This window comes from Erinaceus europaeus, chromosome 14, assembly GCF_950295315.1.
Source record: "Erinaceus europaeus chromosome 14, mEriEur2.1, whole genome shotgun sequence".
NCBI classification, from domain to species: Eukaryota; Metazoa; Chordata; class Mammalia; order Eulipotyphla; family Erinaceidae; genus Erinaceus; species Erinaceus europaeus.
The window spans coordinates 1,076,086-1,091,976 of record NC_080175.1 but is presented as its reverse complement, the minus strand read 5'-3'; the positions used below and the strand labels follow the sequence as shown (position 1 = coordinate 1,091,976).

The following is a 15,891-nucleotide window of genomic DNA, read 5'->3' as shown; positions in this document are numbered from 1 at the left end:
TGAGACCCCCCAGGCGGTGCTCCGGAAGCTGGGGCCAGGCGGTCTCATGAACCTGGGTGCAGCGCGGGGGCAGCCAGGCCCCACCGGCCGGCCAGGGTGAGGTGGGCACGTCCAGCCCGGCACTGAGCCAGGCCAATCAATACCACTTTCCTGTTTTAGAACTGGGTAATTATGAGGGGGAGAGACTGCCTGACCTTTCACCCGCACGGCATTACTCTGCTGATATTAAGATAAATTGCCTGATTTTGGGTAAACATATGCTGCAATTCCAACTGTCAGCACCGGTTTGCTCAGGGATAATTTGTATTGATCTCTCCGCTTCTTCCCAATTTTGCTTACTGACCTCGTGCATAATTAGCGGCAGCCCCGGGTGCCGGCCGGCAGGGCTAAGAAGCCCGGGTTTGCTTCCCGCGCCGGGCCGCGGCCCCTCCCCGCCCACACATCCGCCAGCCGCACTGGGGAGTGAATGCCCTCCGGGCACCTGAGCCAGGCTCGGCCTCAAGCTCCGGGCGGCTCACCTGGATTCAAACTCAGCCTCCGCACACCCCAAACAGATGGGCCTGGGGTGTGCAAACAAGACACCCTTCAAAAGGCAAAGCGGATGGTCCCGGGGCCCCCGTCCCCACAGCCCAGGGGAGGCATCTTCTCACCGCCTGCCCCCCCTCCTCCCGCAGGGTGATTAGCGCCTGTGAATGTTCTGAATTCAAACCCGCTAAGCTGGGCTCCGGGGTATAACGGAGACAGGCATGTGGGCAGGATTCCATCACTGAAGATATGTCAGATTCTCCGGCTGTTGTATCAAAAGTCATAAAACAAATCTCCCCTGTGAAATATCTCTTTATTAACCGTGCCATGTGATATTAACATTCCTCATTTAGTGGAGGGCCTTTTATCTGTTTCAAATACATTATTCGTCCTTTTAGAGATAAACTGTATTAATATCCATCTGAGTAGGCTATCGAGGCCTGATGCATAGTAATTTTTGTTGGAGAGCTTTTATTTTAGAATAAGGAAATCACACGGCCATAAAAACCTGAATGAATCAGAAGCTGGGAACGGGGGAATCGGTGCCCTGCCGGGAGGGGCCCACACGCTTTGGGCCCAGCTCCACAGCCACGTGCCGGGGCAGGTCCCCGCTCACGTCTGTCTGAGTGTCCCTGTCCCAGAGTCCCTCTCCTCACTCTACGTGCACTGGAGTCTCAACCAAAGCCGTAACCCAAAAACCACAGGCCTGCTGCAGCTGGGGACTAGTCACCACGCCGCCGAGGGCTGTCTCACCTGGGCTAACGTGGGGGCAGGCTGTGGCTACTGGGGCAGGGACCCTCCGGAAAGGTCAGGGGCTGGCTTTCTGGAGCTGACACATGGACACTTCGGCAGGTAGCCCTGCCCACCCCCGAAAGGTAGGCGACGGTTCCTTGCCAGTGGACACAGACCCATCTGAGGGAGCAGGGAGCCATGGAGGAGCTCAGGCCAGAGACACAGAGGAAGCCACTCTGCAAGGTGGAGGGCATCTGTCTCTGGGGGGGCCACAGAGCAGCTTTCTGGGACTGGCCTCCAGTGCGGCCCTGACACCACCCTCCCGTGTGTATCCGCGGCTGTTCTGAACCCCAAGCTCTGCCACAAAACCCACCGCCACCCTGGGCATCCACCCATCCCTTGGGGCGCCCCAGCAGAAGGGCCACCTGCTGTCACTGGGCCCAGGCTTTGGGGGGCAGCCTCCCCTGCCCCCACGCCTGGTGCAGAGACCCCAGCCTGCACCTGGCAGGCAGCAAGAGTCCCAGTGCTAACCGCCACGTGGATGGCATGCCCCGCCCCCATCCGCCAGTGATGCCTGGACACGGGCCCAGTGGCTGCGGGGCAGTACTGATCAGGTGGCCAAAGCTGGAGTCTCAAATGGTATCATTCGGCACAGGAAGGGGGAGGAGGCCCGACCGACAGTGGGCACCCCGGCCCAGGCCAGGGGCCACAGAGCGGAGCCCCCAGGCCAGGGGCCCCGTGCCTGCAGAGCCCAGGGCCGCCCTCACACAGGAAGACATTCATCTGCCCTGGCCCAGCTGCCGGCTGAGCGCTGAAACGGGGTCCAGTTCCACTTCAATAATCATCATCTTCCTGCGACTTCCCAATCAGGCATTTGTCAGGATGCCGTCATGTTCCAGCTCCAAACAGACGCTCCTAATGAGGCCGTTTTTCACATTAGTGGCCTAACTACATAATCAGAGCAGCTGCAGGGCCGTCTTCCAGGGGCCGAGCCGCGGCCCGGGGGCACCGGGGAGGGTTAAGGAAGATAGAGTGGGCTTGGTGAGCAGGCACCCCGGCCCCGGCCCGGCCCCGGCCCCGGCCCCGCACACCGCCGGCATTCAGTGTGCCTGAATGCACACAGGTTGTAATGTGTAAAAATTAAATAAAGTAAAATTAAATTGCTCAATACAAAGACATCCCTCTAGAGGGTGTTCGTGATTTCAGTGACAAAGAGCTATTTGCTGACAAGTCGTTTACACATTAACCAGCTGAATCCAAGGGGAGAAATGCCAATAGCAATTATATCACCTTGAGGTTATTAAATGTCCCACTGATAAGTAACTAGGTGAACTTGACCAGGTGATAGGAGCAGCTGGGAGCAAATGGCGTGGCAGGAAGGAGGCCTCTCTGTCCCCCGCTGCTGCTGCAGACAGGCTTCCCGTCAGCACTGCGCACTGTCACTCCAGCCAGCACGGGGCCGGTGTCCAGCTCCCTGTCCCCTCCCCGCCCCCACGGCACCGAGCTCAGCCAGCACGGCCCGGTCTTCCTGCCTGCCTGGCGTCAGCTTGAATATGATGCTAAGTTCTGTACTTTATCATCTCCTGTCTCCTCCAAGTGCATTTCATCCCTAAGAAATTCAGGTGCTTGGGAAATTAAAATTTCAAAGATCTGCTGTGAAGAAAAAAAAAAAAAGAAGAAGAAAAAGAAAAAAAAAATCAATGGGACGAGATCAATGCTCATAGAAATTTCATGAACTTTGAACTGATCCAGACATGATGATGAGAGGGCCCGGGTGCAGGCGGCTGGCGGCTCCCCCGCGGACGGGGGCGGCAGGAGGAGGCTGCGTGAGGTGGGGCCGTGCTTTCATATTTTGTCCGACAGAAAAATTAATTTTTAGTCCATTTCAGTAACAAGCCAGAATCCTGAGGGCCAGGGTGAGGGGGAGAGGACGCGGTGCCCGGTGAGGCGCCGTGCCCCTGTAGAGCTCCACACCTAATACCCTGCACATTCGCGCACTGCAGAATGAGACCGGCCGTGGCTGCAGCCCGATGCAGGTGCAAATTAATATTGTAAAATGAAGATCAATACATGGACAGGGCCCGATCAATAGTGGCTAAATTATCGTTGTGCTTTCCTCCTCATTCAAGATGAGTTGTGTTTTCCTCTCCAAGTCAATACTTTGCAGCTTTTCTCATTAATTTCTCAATAAATTTGGCAATGAATTTCAATCACAGGACGCGCCGGGGTGAGCTGGGCACGGCGGCAAACCCCACAGGCACAAAGGCCAAGGGGGGGCTTCACCTCCCTCCCCGGGCCGTACGGGGCCCTGGGTCACCTTCCCGTTCCCTCCCCGGGGGACCTGGAGTCTCGACCCTGGGGAGAGTGAGTGCAGAAAAGGTACAGGAGAGCACCTTCCGTGTTACCCAAATGACCTTACTGACAGGGCTCAGGCCCCTCTGTCCACATACCCCATGAGGGGAACTCAGCACGGAGGCTGAACCGCCCTCACGTCCCCAAGGGCTGGCTGTCCTGATGGGAGCCAAGGACAGGTGAGTGGGGAGGTGACCCGGTCACGGACAGCCATCCCCTTCCTTCGGCCTTTGTGACAGACCCAGCCTCCTCACCTGTAGGCCCTGCTGACAAAGGAGGGAGGCAGTCTGACAAAAATGCTCCCTGACATGATTAAGATGCCCCAGCTAACAGCGCCCCTGCCTTCAAGAGAGAAAGCCGGGGGCACCTTATGGGATAGCCCCGTGGACAGCACCAAGGATGAAGTGTGGGCATGGCGCTGGAGTGTCTCCATCCTCTGGTTCTGTCTCTCTCTCTCTCCCTCAAAAATAATTAAAATTGGGCCACAGAGGCAATTCAGCAAGGCTGCACATGTGCGGGGCCCTGGGTTCGATCCCTAGAGCCACACGGCAGCCCCGTGGATGGCACAGGAGTTCTGTGGAAGGTGGAGCCGGGCTGTGGTGTCTCTCCTCCGTTATTTCAAACCAGACTGAGAACTGGGCAGGAAGGCGGTGGCAGGGACCCTGGATCTGCCCCCAGCGACACATGGGGACGCCGTGGGGAGACGGGGCCGGGTGGGGACGACTCTGACAGCATCTTTCTCTTCCTCCCTCTCTCTAAAGATGTAGACTAGAAAGTGGGCCAAGAAGGGGCTCAGGGTGTGCACACCTCAGGGTCTTCCTCTGACATCACATCTACAAGAAGGACGGGGGCCGCTGGCGGTGCACCCGGCGAAGCGTACACATCACCACACAGGAGGACCCGGGTTCAAGCACCCGCTCCCCACCTGCAGGGGGGAAGCTTCACGAGTTAAGCAGGTCTGCAGGCGTCCCTCCTTCCCTCTCCCTCTATCTCCACTTCCTTCTCCATTTCTCTCTGTCTTGTCAAATAAAAATAGAAAGGGAAAAAGAATACCAAGGGAAAATGGCTGCCAGGAGTGGTGGATTTATAGTGCTGCCACAAGGCCCCAGCAATAACCCCGGTGTCAATAAAAAAATATACTACAGGGGGGCGGGCGGTAGCACAGCGGGTTAAGCGCACGTGGCACAAAGCACAAGGACCGGCATAAGGATCCCGGTTCGAGCCCCCGGCTCCCCACCTGCAGGGGAGTCGCTTCACAGGCGGTGAAGCAGGTCTGCAGGTGTCTGTCTTTCTCTCCCCCTCTCTGTCTTCCCCTCCTCTCTCCATTTCTCTCTGTCCTAGCCAACAACGACAACAACAATAATAACTACAACAATAATGACAATAACAAAAGCAACAAAATGGGAGAAATGGTCTCCAGAAACTGTGGATTTGTGGTTCAGGCACTGAGCCCCAGCAAGTAAAAATAAAGTAAAATAAAATAAAATAAAATAAAAACTACATTATAATCATTTTTAAAAGGTGGGGCGGGTGGTGGCACACCTGGTTAAGTGCATGTTACAGTGCGCAAGGACCCAGGTTCAAGCCCCCAGTCCCTACCTGCCGGGGCAAAGCTTCACAAGTGGTGAAGCAGGGCTGCAGGTGTCTCTCTGTCTGTCTCTCTCAATTTCTAGCTGTCTCTATCCAATAAATTAAAAAGTTTTTTAACAAAGAAGAAGAACCAGGTGTCTGGTCATCAATCCTCTCAGAGACTTGGGTGGGGGTAGGCACACCTCACGGCACCTGGTGAGAACCAGGCATCCAGACGCCCAGTTGCCCTCTGAACTGGCGGGAAGCCTCCCCTCCGAGTTCACCCCCTCGCAGACCAGCTACACCCCTCCCTCCTAATGTCTCCCGCTGCAGGCAGGCGACTCCTCCCGGGTGACAGCCCTGTGGAGGCCATGCTGTGACCACCTACTCTGTGCGGGCACACAGTGGGCGCAGAGCAGCAGAGCGGAGGCTCGACACCACCTGGCCGTGCTCCAGGTGCCCCTTCGCAGCAGACCTGGCGTGACCAGAGCACACCTGGGTCTCCTCATGCCAAGCCCCTCTCCCCAAAGCATCCTGGGAGCAGGAAGCAGAACCCCCATGTGCCCCAACACCCCCGTGGATGGTGGGGCCTCCTTTGATTCCTGCAAGGGAGTGGGCTCCTCAGCCCTGCCAGGGGCGGGTGCTGGTGGGCACAGACCATGCCGGGGGCAGACTCCAGGTCCAGGGCCACGCATGGAACACCCCCAGGAGCTAGGGGAGGGGAGAGGAGGGCGGCCGCCCAGGTGAGCAGCTGCCCTGATTGGGGGAAGCTCCCCACCTCATCACAGAACCTTGCAAGCACGCCGAGCCTCTGCCCGCACCCACGGGTGAGCTACACGGGGCGAGACTCCCGGGGACTCGGAGCTGGCCCATGTGCCAGGGCCCCCCTCTGACCGCATGGGACCTGCCACCTGCGGCACGCCCAGGGAGCCCCTCCAGGGGGTACAGGGTCCAGCCCCCATGGGGGCAGTTCTGGGACTCGGGCCAGGAGCAGAGGCCAGCACAGGGTGACCCTCTCCAGTACCCCAACCCCCATCAGTCCCGCACGGGAAGGAGACCGAGGGAAGGCGCTCTGAGAGAGGACACTCAGGGGACACGAGGCTGGGCGGTGGGTCTCCTCAAAGCTCAGTGGTTGGGAGAGTCCTACTCCCCAGCTCCAAGATGGCTCTGGGCTGGGCTCAGGCCAGGGTCACTGTGGCTGGTGACAGGCGGGGGCCAAGGTGAGAAGGGCCCAGGGGAGCTCCAGGCTGGGCCCTCTCCTGGGGGACAGGGTTGGGACCATGGCGAGGGAGCCTGACAGACACCCCACCCACAGCCACCTGTGGGTCCTGACTCTGGGGCCCCAAGCCACCAGACCTGTAGGGAAAAGGGGGCCACCCTAGGGTGCCCTGTGTCTGGTAGGAGGGTTTTCAGGTGTGAGGGAGGAACCCTCTCCCAGCGTGGGGGCATCTGGGAGGGATGAGAGGGACCCCTTCACACGATCCCCCTTCACAGCCTCTTCATCAGCTCTTGGGGAACCTGTGGCTGGCGGGCTGAAGTGTCTGTTTAAAGCCTCACTCCTCTGGGGGGCAGGTGGTTGAGCACGTGTTACAGTGCACAAGGTCTCGGGTTCAAGCCCCCGGCTGCACGGGGAAGCTTCAGGCGCGGAGGAGCAGGGTCTCTCTGACTCTCTTGCTCTCTGTCTCCCCTTCTTCGCTCTTGATTTCCCTCTGTCTCGACCGGGTCACAAACAGAGTGATTCAAACCTAAGCCGCCTCACTGTTCTGTGTGGAGCACCCCACAGACAGACTCTGGGCACAGACCCGGGGTCCTTGTTAGTGTCCGTGCTTCCTGGCTCACGGGGAGACCTCTTTGGGGTGGTTGACTGGCTTCTACGTGCCCGGGCCTCATGCCCGCAGGCTTCACCTGACCCTGGCGGCTTCCTGTCTGCTCTTCTGACGGAGGGGTGAGAGGTGGGGAGGGGAGACACCTCAGCCCTGCCCCTGCTTCTGGGGTGTCTGCTGGTGTGTGCACGGTGCTCCTCTGTGGTGCTGGGGTCATGCACCCCAGCAGGTGAGCTCTGTCCAGTTTGCTCTGTTTTATGGGGGAGCGCCAAGCAACAACGCTCCTCAGCAATACACAGCCCACCGGCCTTCACTTCTGAGGCCACTTTGCTGAAAGCCACCCCACGAGCTGGTGTCACCGGCCCGTTTCCTACGGTGGCTCCGAAGGGCCCGGTGGGGGCAGGTGCCAGTCATTGGGGTCTGGTGCTGGGCTTGAGCTCAGTGTGGAGGAAGCCCTGGCTCCGTCCCAGCAGCACAAACACGCCACCAATGCAGATCTGAAGAGCCAGGCCAGGCCAACACCATGGAGGGAAGAGAGCCTGGCTGCACATGGGTTCTGGGGTTGATCCCTGGCACCATAGGGGGCACCAGGGACAGAAACAGGGCAGGGAGAGCTCCACGGAGGGTGGGCACTCAGGTCTCTCGCTGGCTCAGAACAGCGCAAACAGGACCGGGGAGTTGGCGCCAGTGCAAGTCACTCTGTGTGCCCAGGGCCCTGCATCTGACGCCAGGCACCAAGGGGCAACATGGACAGGCCCGGAGGTGGCTCGGATCAGCGTCTGTCTTGCACACCTGCAGTCTGGGGTTCGAGCCCTGGCGTGGGATCAGAAGCTATCACGAGGAAAGACAGGTGGGTATGGCTGGGGGCACAGGCCGCAGCCTAGTAGTGGGCAGGGGGAGGCCTACAGACCTCCCAGAAATAATGGTGTCCAGAGGCAGCCCGGCCGCGGGGCTCAGCCCAGGTCCCCTGTGGACCCAGGAAAAGCACATCTACTGGGTGCCAGTTTGTAATTTCTCGGACCCGAGCCCTCCGGTTCCCTCTGGCATTCAGTGCACCTTGTGTTTCCAGGGAAGAGGACCGCCAAGAGCCCCCCCCACACACTGTGCGCCCTGCATTCTGGGCTTCCTGCCACAGCTACGAGGCCAGGTGTGGGGGGTGGCTGCCTGTGCTGGGGTGGGGTGGAGAGAGAGAGAGACCCCTTCACCATGAGTGTGCAGTCACCAGCAGGGAGCCCATGACCCCTTCGTCCTTTGGGGAAGACGGATGGTTGTCCCTACCCCTCTGTGGCAGGTGGTGCTGGGTGCCTGAGCCCAGCGTCACCTTGACAAGAAAGCTTGGTGATGGATCAGGGCCCCCGCCCCCGGGCGGCCCCCATAGCCCCACTCCGGCCACGGCTGCCCGCCACGCCAGCGGAGTCCGGATGACAGACAAATGTGTCTTGTTAGCAGCTGCCCAAAAGCACTTGACTTGTACTAATAACACAAAGGGAAGCCGGCCACCTCGGGCCCAAGACGGAGCACCCTGTCAGCAGCCAGGGTGCAAAATTAGCAAATAATGTTCTTTTCCTTGATAAATGGGTGGCAGCTCCCCCTCACCAATCATTCTCAACATTTTGATGCATGCCACGATCCCGCCGGACGGGCAGGAAAGTTTACTGGCCCTCAATTTTCAGATGATGAATGCCACACTCTAAACGCCGATTTCTGGATGAGGTGTAGTTCATTTTACGCAATTCTGGTAAATGTATGTCACTGATGAGGACAAATCGTGCGCTTGTGCCCGGCACACGCCGCCTGTCTCATTCTCCCCGCCTTCCGCAGACGGGCAGGGGGACAGCATGACCCAGGCCCGTGCCCTCCGAGGCAGGAAGCCCTACCTGACACCCGGGGCCCCGAGCCCACAGGCGTCCCGGCGGGGGACGGCGACCATCACCCAGGGCGGGGGCAGCGGGCAGCTACCCCCCTCCCCCTGGACCCCAGTGACCCCACAACAGCAGAGGCTGCCCCCCGCACGGCTCTGAACACCGTCCCAGACAGAGGAGAAGTTTACCCTCCGCAGTCTCCATTAACAGGCCGAGCAGGGCCTGGGGTAAAGGCATACCTCAGCCTTCCTGAGGACCCGGGTTTGAGCCCTGGCTGACACAGGGGGAAGCTCTCTGGATGGTGGAGTGGTGCTGTGGGATCTTTCCTCTCTCTGTCTCTTTCTCTCAAAAATGTATTTTATATCTATTAGGCCAAGGAGCTCTCTAAATATCAGGGCCTGAGCTTGTATTTCTGAGGCCCAGAGGCAACAGCTCCAGCCCCTGAACTCTGCTCTCTCTTGTTCTCATAAAAGAAGTATTTAAAAAAAAGAGAAAGAGAGAGAGAACATTTGGGGCTGGGAGACGGCACAGGGATTCTGCAAAAGACTCTCCCGCCTGAGGCTCTGAGGTCCCAGGTTCAATCCCCAGCAACTCCATCAGCCAGAGCTGAACAGGACTCTGGTCTCTCTCTCTCTCCCTCCCTCTCTCTCCCTCCCTCTCTCTTTCTCTCTCTCTCTCTCTCTCTCGTTATAAATAAATAATAAATGAAATATAAAAAGAGAGCATTTAGAGCCAGGCAGTGGCACATCTGGTTAAGTGCTCACATCACAGTGCACAAGGACCTGAGTTCAAGTCCCTGGTCCCCACCTGCAGGGAGAAAGCTTTTCGAGTGGTGAAGCAGGGCTGCAGGTGTCTCTCTGTCTCTCTCCCTCTCTATCTCGCCTTCTCCTCTCAATTTCTCTCTGTCTCTATCCAATAAGAAATAAATTTTAAAACTTTCAAAAAGAGAGCATTTACATATTAATAATAAAATCATTGGGTATCCTCTTTATAAGGAAGCCCTGGGTTTGAGCCTCGCACCCTGCGTGACCTCCGTGGATGGCGGACTTATGCTGTGATGTCTCTCCTCCCTCTGTCTCTCTTTTCTCTAAAGAAAATAAATTTTAAGACCAGGTCTGAGAGGCTCCACACAGGGGGTACCAGGGGCAGCAGTGGGTGGGTTCCGAGCCGTGAAGCAATGCTGAGGGGCTCCAGGCCACCCCTCCTCACTCCAAAATACAAATGAGGCAGTTAATCCAGGAAGGGCCACCGGTGGAGGTGACATCCATGTGCAAAGACCCAGGAGGTGTTAAAAACTTGGTAATAAGGAAAAGCAGAAGACCAGGGGTGGTGCACCTGGCTGAGCGCACACATCACAGTGCACAGGGACCCGGGTTCGAGCCCCCAGTCCCCACCGCTAGGGAGAAAAGGCTGCAGGTGTCTGTCTCTCTCCAATAATAAAGAAAATATAGGAAAAAAGCAAAGCTTTTAAAGGCTGGGGGGTTGCCCCTGCTGGCCAGGCTGCACCCAGTTCTCCACGTCCAGCCGGGCACAGAGGCCAAGGTGCCCCCACCCCATCACTTCCCCTTCCAGACACAGATTGTGGGCTCCTCCGGGGACCCCTCCACCTAATCCAAGGGCCAGTCAGATGGTGACCCAGGACGGGGGCTGAAGATGTGGAGGGTAGGACCAGGAGCCGCAGGTCTGGAGACAGGGATGGGGAGAGGTGCCCGGCATGAACCCACAGAGGGATCGGTAGCATCCCCAAACTCAAGAAGCAGGGTGGGCATCTGGGCTACCACCATGCACTGTTGGAGGTTCAGAGCCTGCCTGGAGAGAGCCTGGGGGCCTGCCTGGAGGGGGAGGCAGGGGCTAGGAGGAGAAGAGGCCGGAGTGGGCTGTCCCTGCTTTTGACAGAATCCCATCTGAGCCATACAAAAGACCTTTAAAAGCACTCCAGGAACACCAGGCCCTTTCAAGGGTGAAGTGGTGGTTAGCTGGTGACTGGGGCCCAAGGATCAGATCCCGGGCACAGACCCACTTTTGCAGAGAAAAAAAACCCCGGAATGTAAATACTGGTCCCAAAGAGCCCAACCGTGTGGGTGGTGACTGGCTGCAGCCTGACTGCAGGTCTTTGAGTGAAGGAGAATCTACGCTACACTGTGACCGTGCCCCCCGCCCCGCCGCCCCGCCGCCCCGCCCTGCCCATGCCCCCACCCTGCCCATGCCTGCCTGCCCAGCCCGTGCCCCCGCCCCCCTCCTGCTCTGTTTACTTTCCTGCTGCCCGTGCCTCTTCCCAGCGGCCCAGCCTGGCCTACGGAACGACTCCCTGTGACGTGTGCTGGTTCCTTCAGTGGGACGCAGGGTCTCGAGTGTGACAGCGGGGGCAGCAAGCATGGGGCCGCCAGGGGTCAAGGCCGAGAGCCCCAGCAAGCTGCCCCTGCGTCCTGACACCCAGCCTGCCACCCACCGGCAGCTGCTAGGTACCAGCATTGGAGACCACATTGCTCCGTGGAAGCTTCCAGAACGTGGGCTCACGCACACTCAGGATCACGTTTCTCTCTCTCCCTCCACCTCTCTCTTTTTAAACATTTTTAAATTTTATTATCTCTATTTATTTGTTGGATAGAGACAGCCAGAAATCGAGAGGGAAGGGGAGATAGAGAGGGAGACAGAGAGACATCTGCAGCCCTGCCTCACCACTCACAAAGCTTTCCTTTCCTCTGCAGGTGGGGACTGGGGGCTCGAACCAGGGTCCATGTGCACTGTAACGTGTGCTCAACCAGATGCGCTGTCATGCAGCCCCTCTCATCTCTCTGTCTTCTTCCATCTTCCTCTCTCTCCCCCTCCCTCTCTCTCTCCCCCTTTCTCTCCTTTCATCTCTCTCCGTCTCTCTCCCTCTCTCCTTCCATCTCCCCTCTCCCCTTCTCTCTCTCCTTTCATCTCTCTCTCTCTTGCTCCTTCCGTCTCCCTCTCTCTCTCCCTCCATCTCTCTCTCCCCCTTTCTCTCCTTTCATCTCTCTCTCTCTTGCTCCTTCCGTCTCCCTCTCTCTCTCCCTCCATCTCTCTCTCCCCCTTTCTCTCCTTTCATCTCTCTCCGTCTCTCTCCCTCTCTCCTTCCATCTCCTCTCTCTCCCTTTCTCTCCTTTCGTCTCTCTCCCCTGTCTCTCTTCCTCTCTCCTTCCATCTCCCCCCTCCCCCTTCATCTTTCTCTCTCCCTCTATCTCTCTCTCTCTCCCCACCCCCTCTTTCTTGCAAACTGAACTGATCCTTAAGAGTGGTTCCCACCCAACGTCATGTCAATTAGAAGCGCGCAAATTCCAATTTTCCTTAATCAGCTGAGACGGGGATGCTCGCGTCCTAATTGAAAAATAATTTCTTTTCTTACACCCTGGCCACTTGGCGAGTCCCCCACGGGTGCCAGGGCCCTGGACGCGGGTCGGCCCGAGGACTCCCCAGGCAAGACACCCAGGGCCTGTGCGAGTTCTTCTTAAACAAGTCAGCCATCCACTGTTCACACACACTGCAGCCGCACTGCACTCCATTATTAATTTGCTTTTAAATGCAAGCAAATATCTCATTAATTTCATTTCCGGGCCCACCCGTGTCTCCCGCACTTTGCAGTCTGGAAGGTGGTTCACTGTAGCTGCCAATTACATTCATAGTGGCTGTTAATCTGCCCCTCTCATTTCTGAGCTGCTCACAACAAGGCTGAGGCTTGCTGCGAAGGCCACGGGGGCTGGGGGCCGGACAGGGAGCTCCTACCCCCCCCCACGCATGCCCTCGACGGAGTGGTCGCGACTCCGGGCCCAGGTGAATGTGTCTTGAGGGATGCGGCCCCTGAAAAGGGGCCGGGTGGGTGGCACCACTGGCTCCCCTGAGGAGAGGGTCTTGGGAACACCCCCCCCCCCCCAGCACACTCTGGGCTGCTGATGGGGCCTGGCTCTGAAAAAGTCTGCAGTTTATCAAGTCTGAAGGAGCCATTCAGGCCTGGAGCTGAGCTCCCTAGAGGGGCCCCTCCCTGCAGGTTCATTATCCAGGGAGCGGGAGATGGGGCCCCGGGGCAGGGTCCCGGGGGCGGGGGTAGATGGGAGGGACCCCAGCAGCAGCCTCTGGGCTGCGGACACTGATGGGATCACATGCCCAGGGCAGGGGGCAGCGCCCTCCCCTTCCCCATCTGGGACTGGCAGAAGGGCGGCTCAGTGCTCGGTGTGTGGGGGTGGGGGGCCGAGGGCTCGAGCAGGGGGGCTGGTTCCCGTGATTGTCCTCTAACTGCAGGCCCCGAAAATCAGACTGCAGCTTCCAGGTCAGACAGGTTACGACCCCCCTTCCCTCTGCTCTCCCCGAGCCCTGTGCCTGCCCGCGTCTGAAATGTATATTCCCAGTAATGACGGGGCGGGGTGGGGTGGGGGTGGGGAGTGGAGGTCTGTCTCCTGAATAGCTCCTTTGAGAAGCTGCCCCAGGGGATGGGACAGGAGGGGAGCCCCCAGCCTCAGGCACGGGCAGCCTGGCCTGGCCTCCCTGCAGAGGGGGGTTCAGGGGCCCCTGGGGGCTAATGGACGCCCAGATGGGGGCTCACCCAGGTCCTGCCCAGTGGTGGGGGTGGGCAGTGACTGTAGAGAGAGTTGTCCCCAAGCCCAGCCACTGAAAACCCAGCCAGCTATGCCCCTGCAGGGCTCTCAGAAGGTAGGGGGTCCTCACACTTGAGGAGGAGCAGACCTTGGACCCCAGACCCAGTGGGACAGGTCACAGGTCTCTGCTGTCACTTCTGCCGGAAACAGCCACCCCTCCTGCCCCCCCCCCCCACGCGTTCACTGCCTGGAAGCCTGTGGCAGGAGAGACCCCCAGTGACATCCCCAGAGCCACCAGACTTCCATCTGGCTGTTGGGGCCCCAGGGTGCATGGCCCATGTGCACAGCCAGCACCCAAGCCGCACCCCAGGGTCCCTGCTGCCACGTGACCACACTCCCCCTGGCCAATGAGCGGGTCGTGAGTGTCCCAACTCGGAGGGACCCAGGGCCTGGCAGGTCACACCTCGGGCCTGCCCACCCACAGATGGTCACACACCTGTGTCACCCGCACGAGAGGGGGTGTCGGCACCAGTCCCAGTCCCCTGCCACCATGATGCAGGCTTGACGCTGAGTGTAGGAGCACAGGGTGGCCACCAGGAGCAGCACAAGGGAAGTCAGCACACAGAGGGGTGCCCAGCCCACACCTCCTGGCCCTGAGTGGGCTCACCCGGAGACCTCAGCAGGAGCTCGAACCCAAGAAGGTGAGGCTACACCCACCAGTCTCTGACATGCAGCCCTGGGGTCCTGGGGGGCATGCCTCCCCCATGGAAGAAAGGGGGAATCCCGCTCCAGGGGGCCAGAGCCAGCAGGACCCCAGAGGACCACAGTGTCACCAGCAGCCTGCACTAGCGAGTCAAGAGGCCTCTGGGGACCACAGCCCCCACTCTCTGTGAACCCCAATTCCGGGGCACCCCCGGCCCACTGCACAGCAGCTATGGGGGACCCCTCTGCACCCCACACGCTGTCCTGCCAGGAGACAGTGGGCTAGCCCCCAGCCTCCACTGAGGAGAGGGGAGAGTTGCCTCAGTGGGAAACACGCCAGCCAAGGCCCCAGGGCAGGCGGGTAACACTGAGGCGTTGAGCCCAGGTCCCCCAGACTGACCCTGCTCCAGGTACCACAACAGGCCACACCGTGGAGGGCCAAGTGCCATCTGTCACCAGCCTGGGTTCCAGGCCTAGGACACGTGTCACAGGAGCAGAAATGACAGTCAGACGTGCTCAAGGGGATGACTGTGGCATACCTGGTTGGGCACACAGTGCAGAGCACAAGGACCTGGGTTCAAGCCCCCACGCCCCGCCTGCAGAGGGGAAGCTTCCTGAGTGGCAAAGCAGGTGTCTCTCTCTCTCTCCCTTCTCGATTTCTGTCTCTATCCAGAATAAATCAAATATCGTGTGTGTGTGTCTGTAATCAAATTAAAAAAAAAAGCCCTGAGCTGAAGTCTCCTTGACAGGAAGCTGGGCAGAAAGCTCCTGAGGCCCAGTGACCCCACAGTCAACTCACAGCCTCAAGAGATCGTGCCACGTGGCTCTGGCCGCGTGGGCTTGCCCAGCCCTGCAAGTGGGGACCCTGTTGAAGCCGCAACGGGGTCGGAGGGAGACACCCAGGTTGGTGGGGGGGGGGGCGGCACCTCGCGTGGAGGCCGTGAGGCCTTGGGACAGGTCGGCCCTCTGAGCCCCGGCCTGGCGGCGTCTCCACAGCATCTGGGGCTCCCCAATGGCAGCCGTGGGCAGGCGCCCGCATCCCCCCTCGCCCCGCCGTGGACGCCGTGACAGCCCAGGATCCGCCACCCCGGGCCCACACTCACCTGTATAGACAAAGCGGCCGGGGGCACCTTTGCAGAACTGCTTGGACTTGTAAGACAGGGTCACCTCCACAACTCCCGGGATGTGGCGCGGTGGCGTCTGCACGCGGATGGCGTGGGGCGTGATCAGCTGTGAGGCGACACCGCGGACGGGCGGTCAGCCGGGGGCGGCCGGCAGCCAGTCGGAGACAATCGCGCCAAGGAGCCAGCGCCCGTCGGGAAGGCTCCTCAGAGCTGTCGCCCCAGACGGGCCCACGTGCTCGTGAAGGAAAACGTTGCCAACGATCCCGGCTTTGGCTTTGCAGGAAAGGCCACGGGGCACCGCTCGCAGGAAAATTGCCAACACATGTCTCCTTCGGGCCGCTTCTTGTAATTCCGGTGCTAATTATTGCAGGGTTCAGGGGCCTCCTAGACCCCGGGGAGGGGCCGGGAGGGGAGGGGCCGGGGTCCGGGGAGGCTTACCTCGCTCCACACCAGCATGGTTCCAAACACCACCTGCAGCCCATCAAAGAAGTTGTCCCCGATGATGATGACCGTGGCTCCCCCCGTGGTCCAGCCTTCACTGGGGCTGATGGCTTTGATGCAAGGAGTGGCTGTTCACAGGGCGGAGAAGGCCACGCTCAGCCCCGTGTCTGCCGGCGGCGGCCACGCGCCACCGCCACGCGCCACCGCAGGC

At 59.4% G+C, this 15,891-nt stretch overlaps 1 protein-coding gene across 11 annotated transcripts in view; it reads right to left on the bottom strand.

Annotated features, from left to right (window-relative positions):
* The window catches only part of EBF3 (EBF transcription factor 3), a 127,795-nt gene that overhangs the window by 14,035 nt on the left and 97,869 nt on the right, over nt 1-15,891 (bottom strand). For all 11 annotated transcript variants that reach the window (XM_060171064.1, XM_060171065.1, XM_060171067.1 and 8 more), the window contains exons 9-10: nt 15,678-15,808; nt 15,219-15,345 (exon numbers count right to left, since the gene is read on the bottom strand). In XM_060171064.1, coding sequence (XP_060027047.1) covers nt 15,219-15,345; nt 15,678-15,808 — 258 coding nt within the window. The remainder of the gene's footprint in view (nt 1-15,218; nt 15,346-15,677; nt 15,809-15,891) is intronic.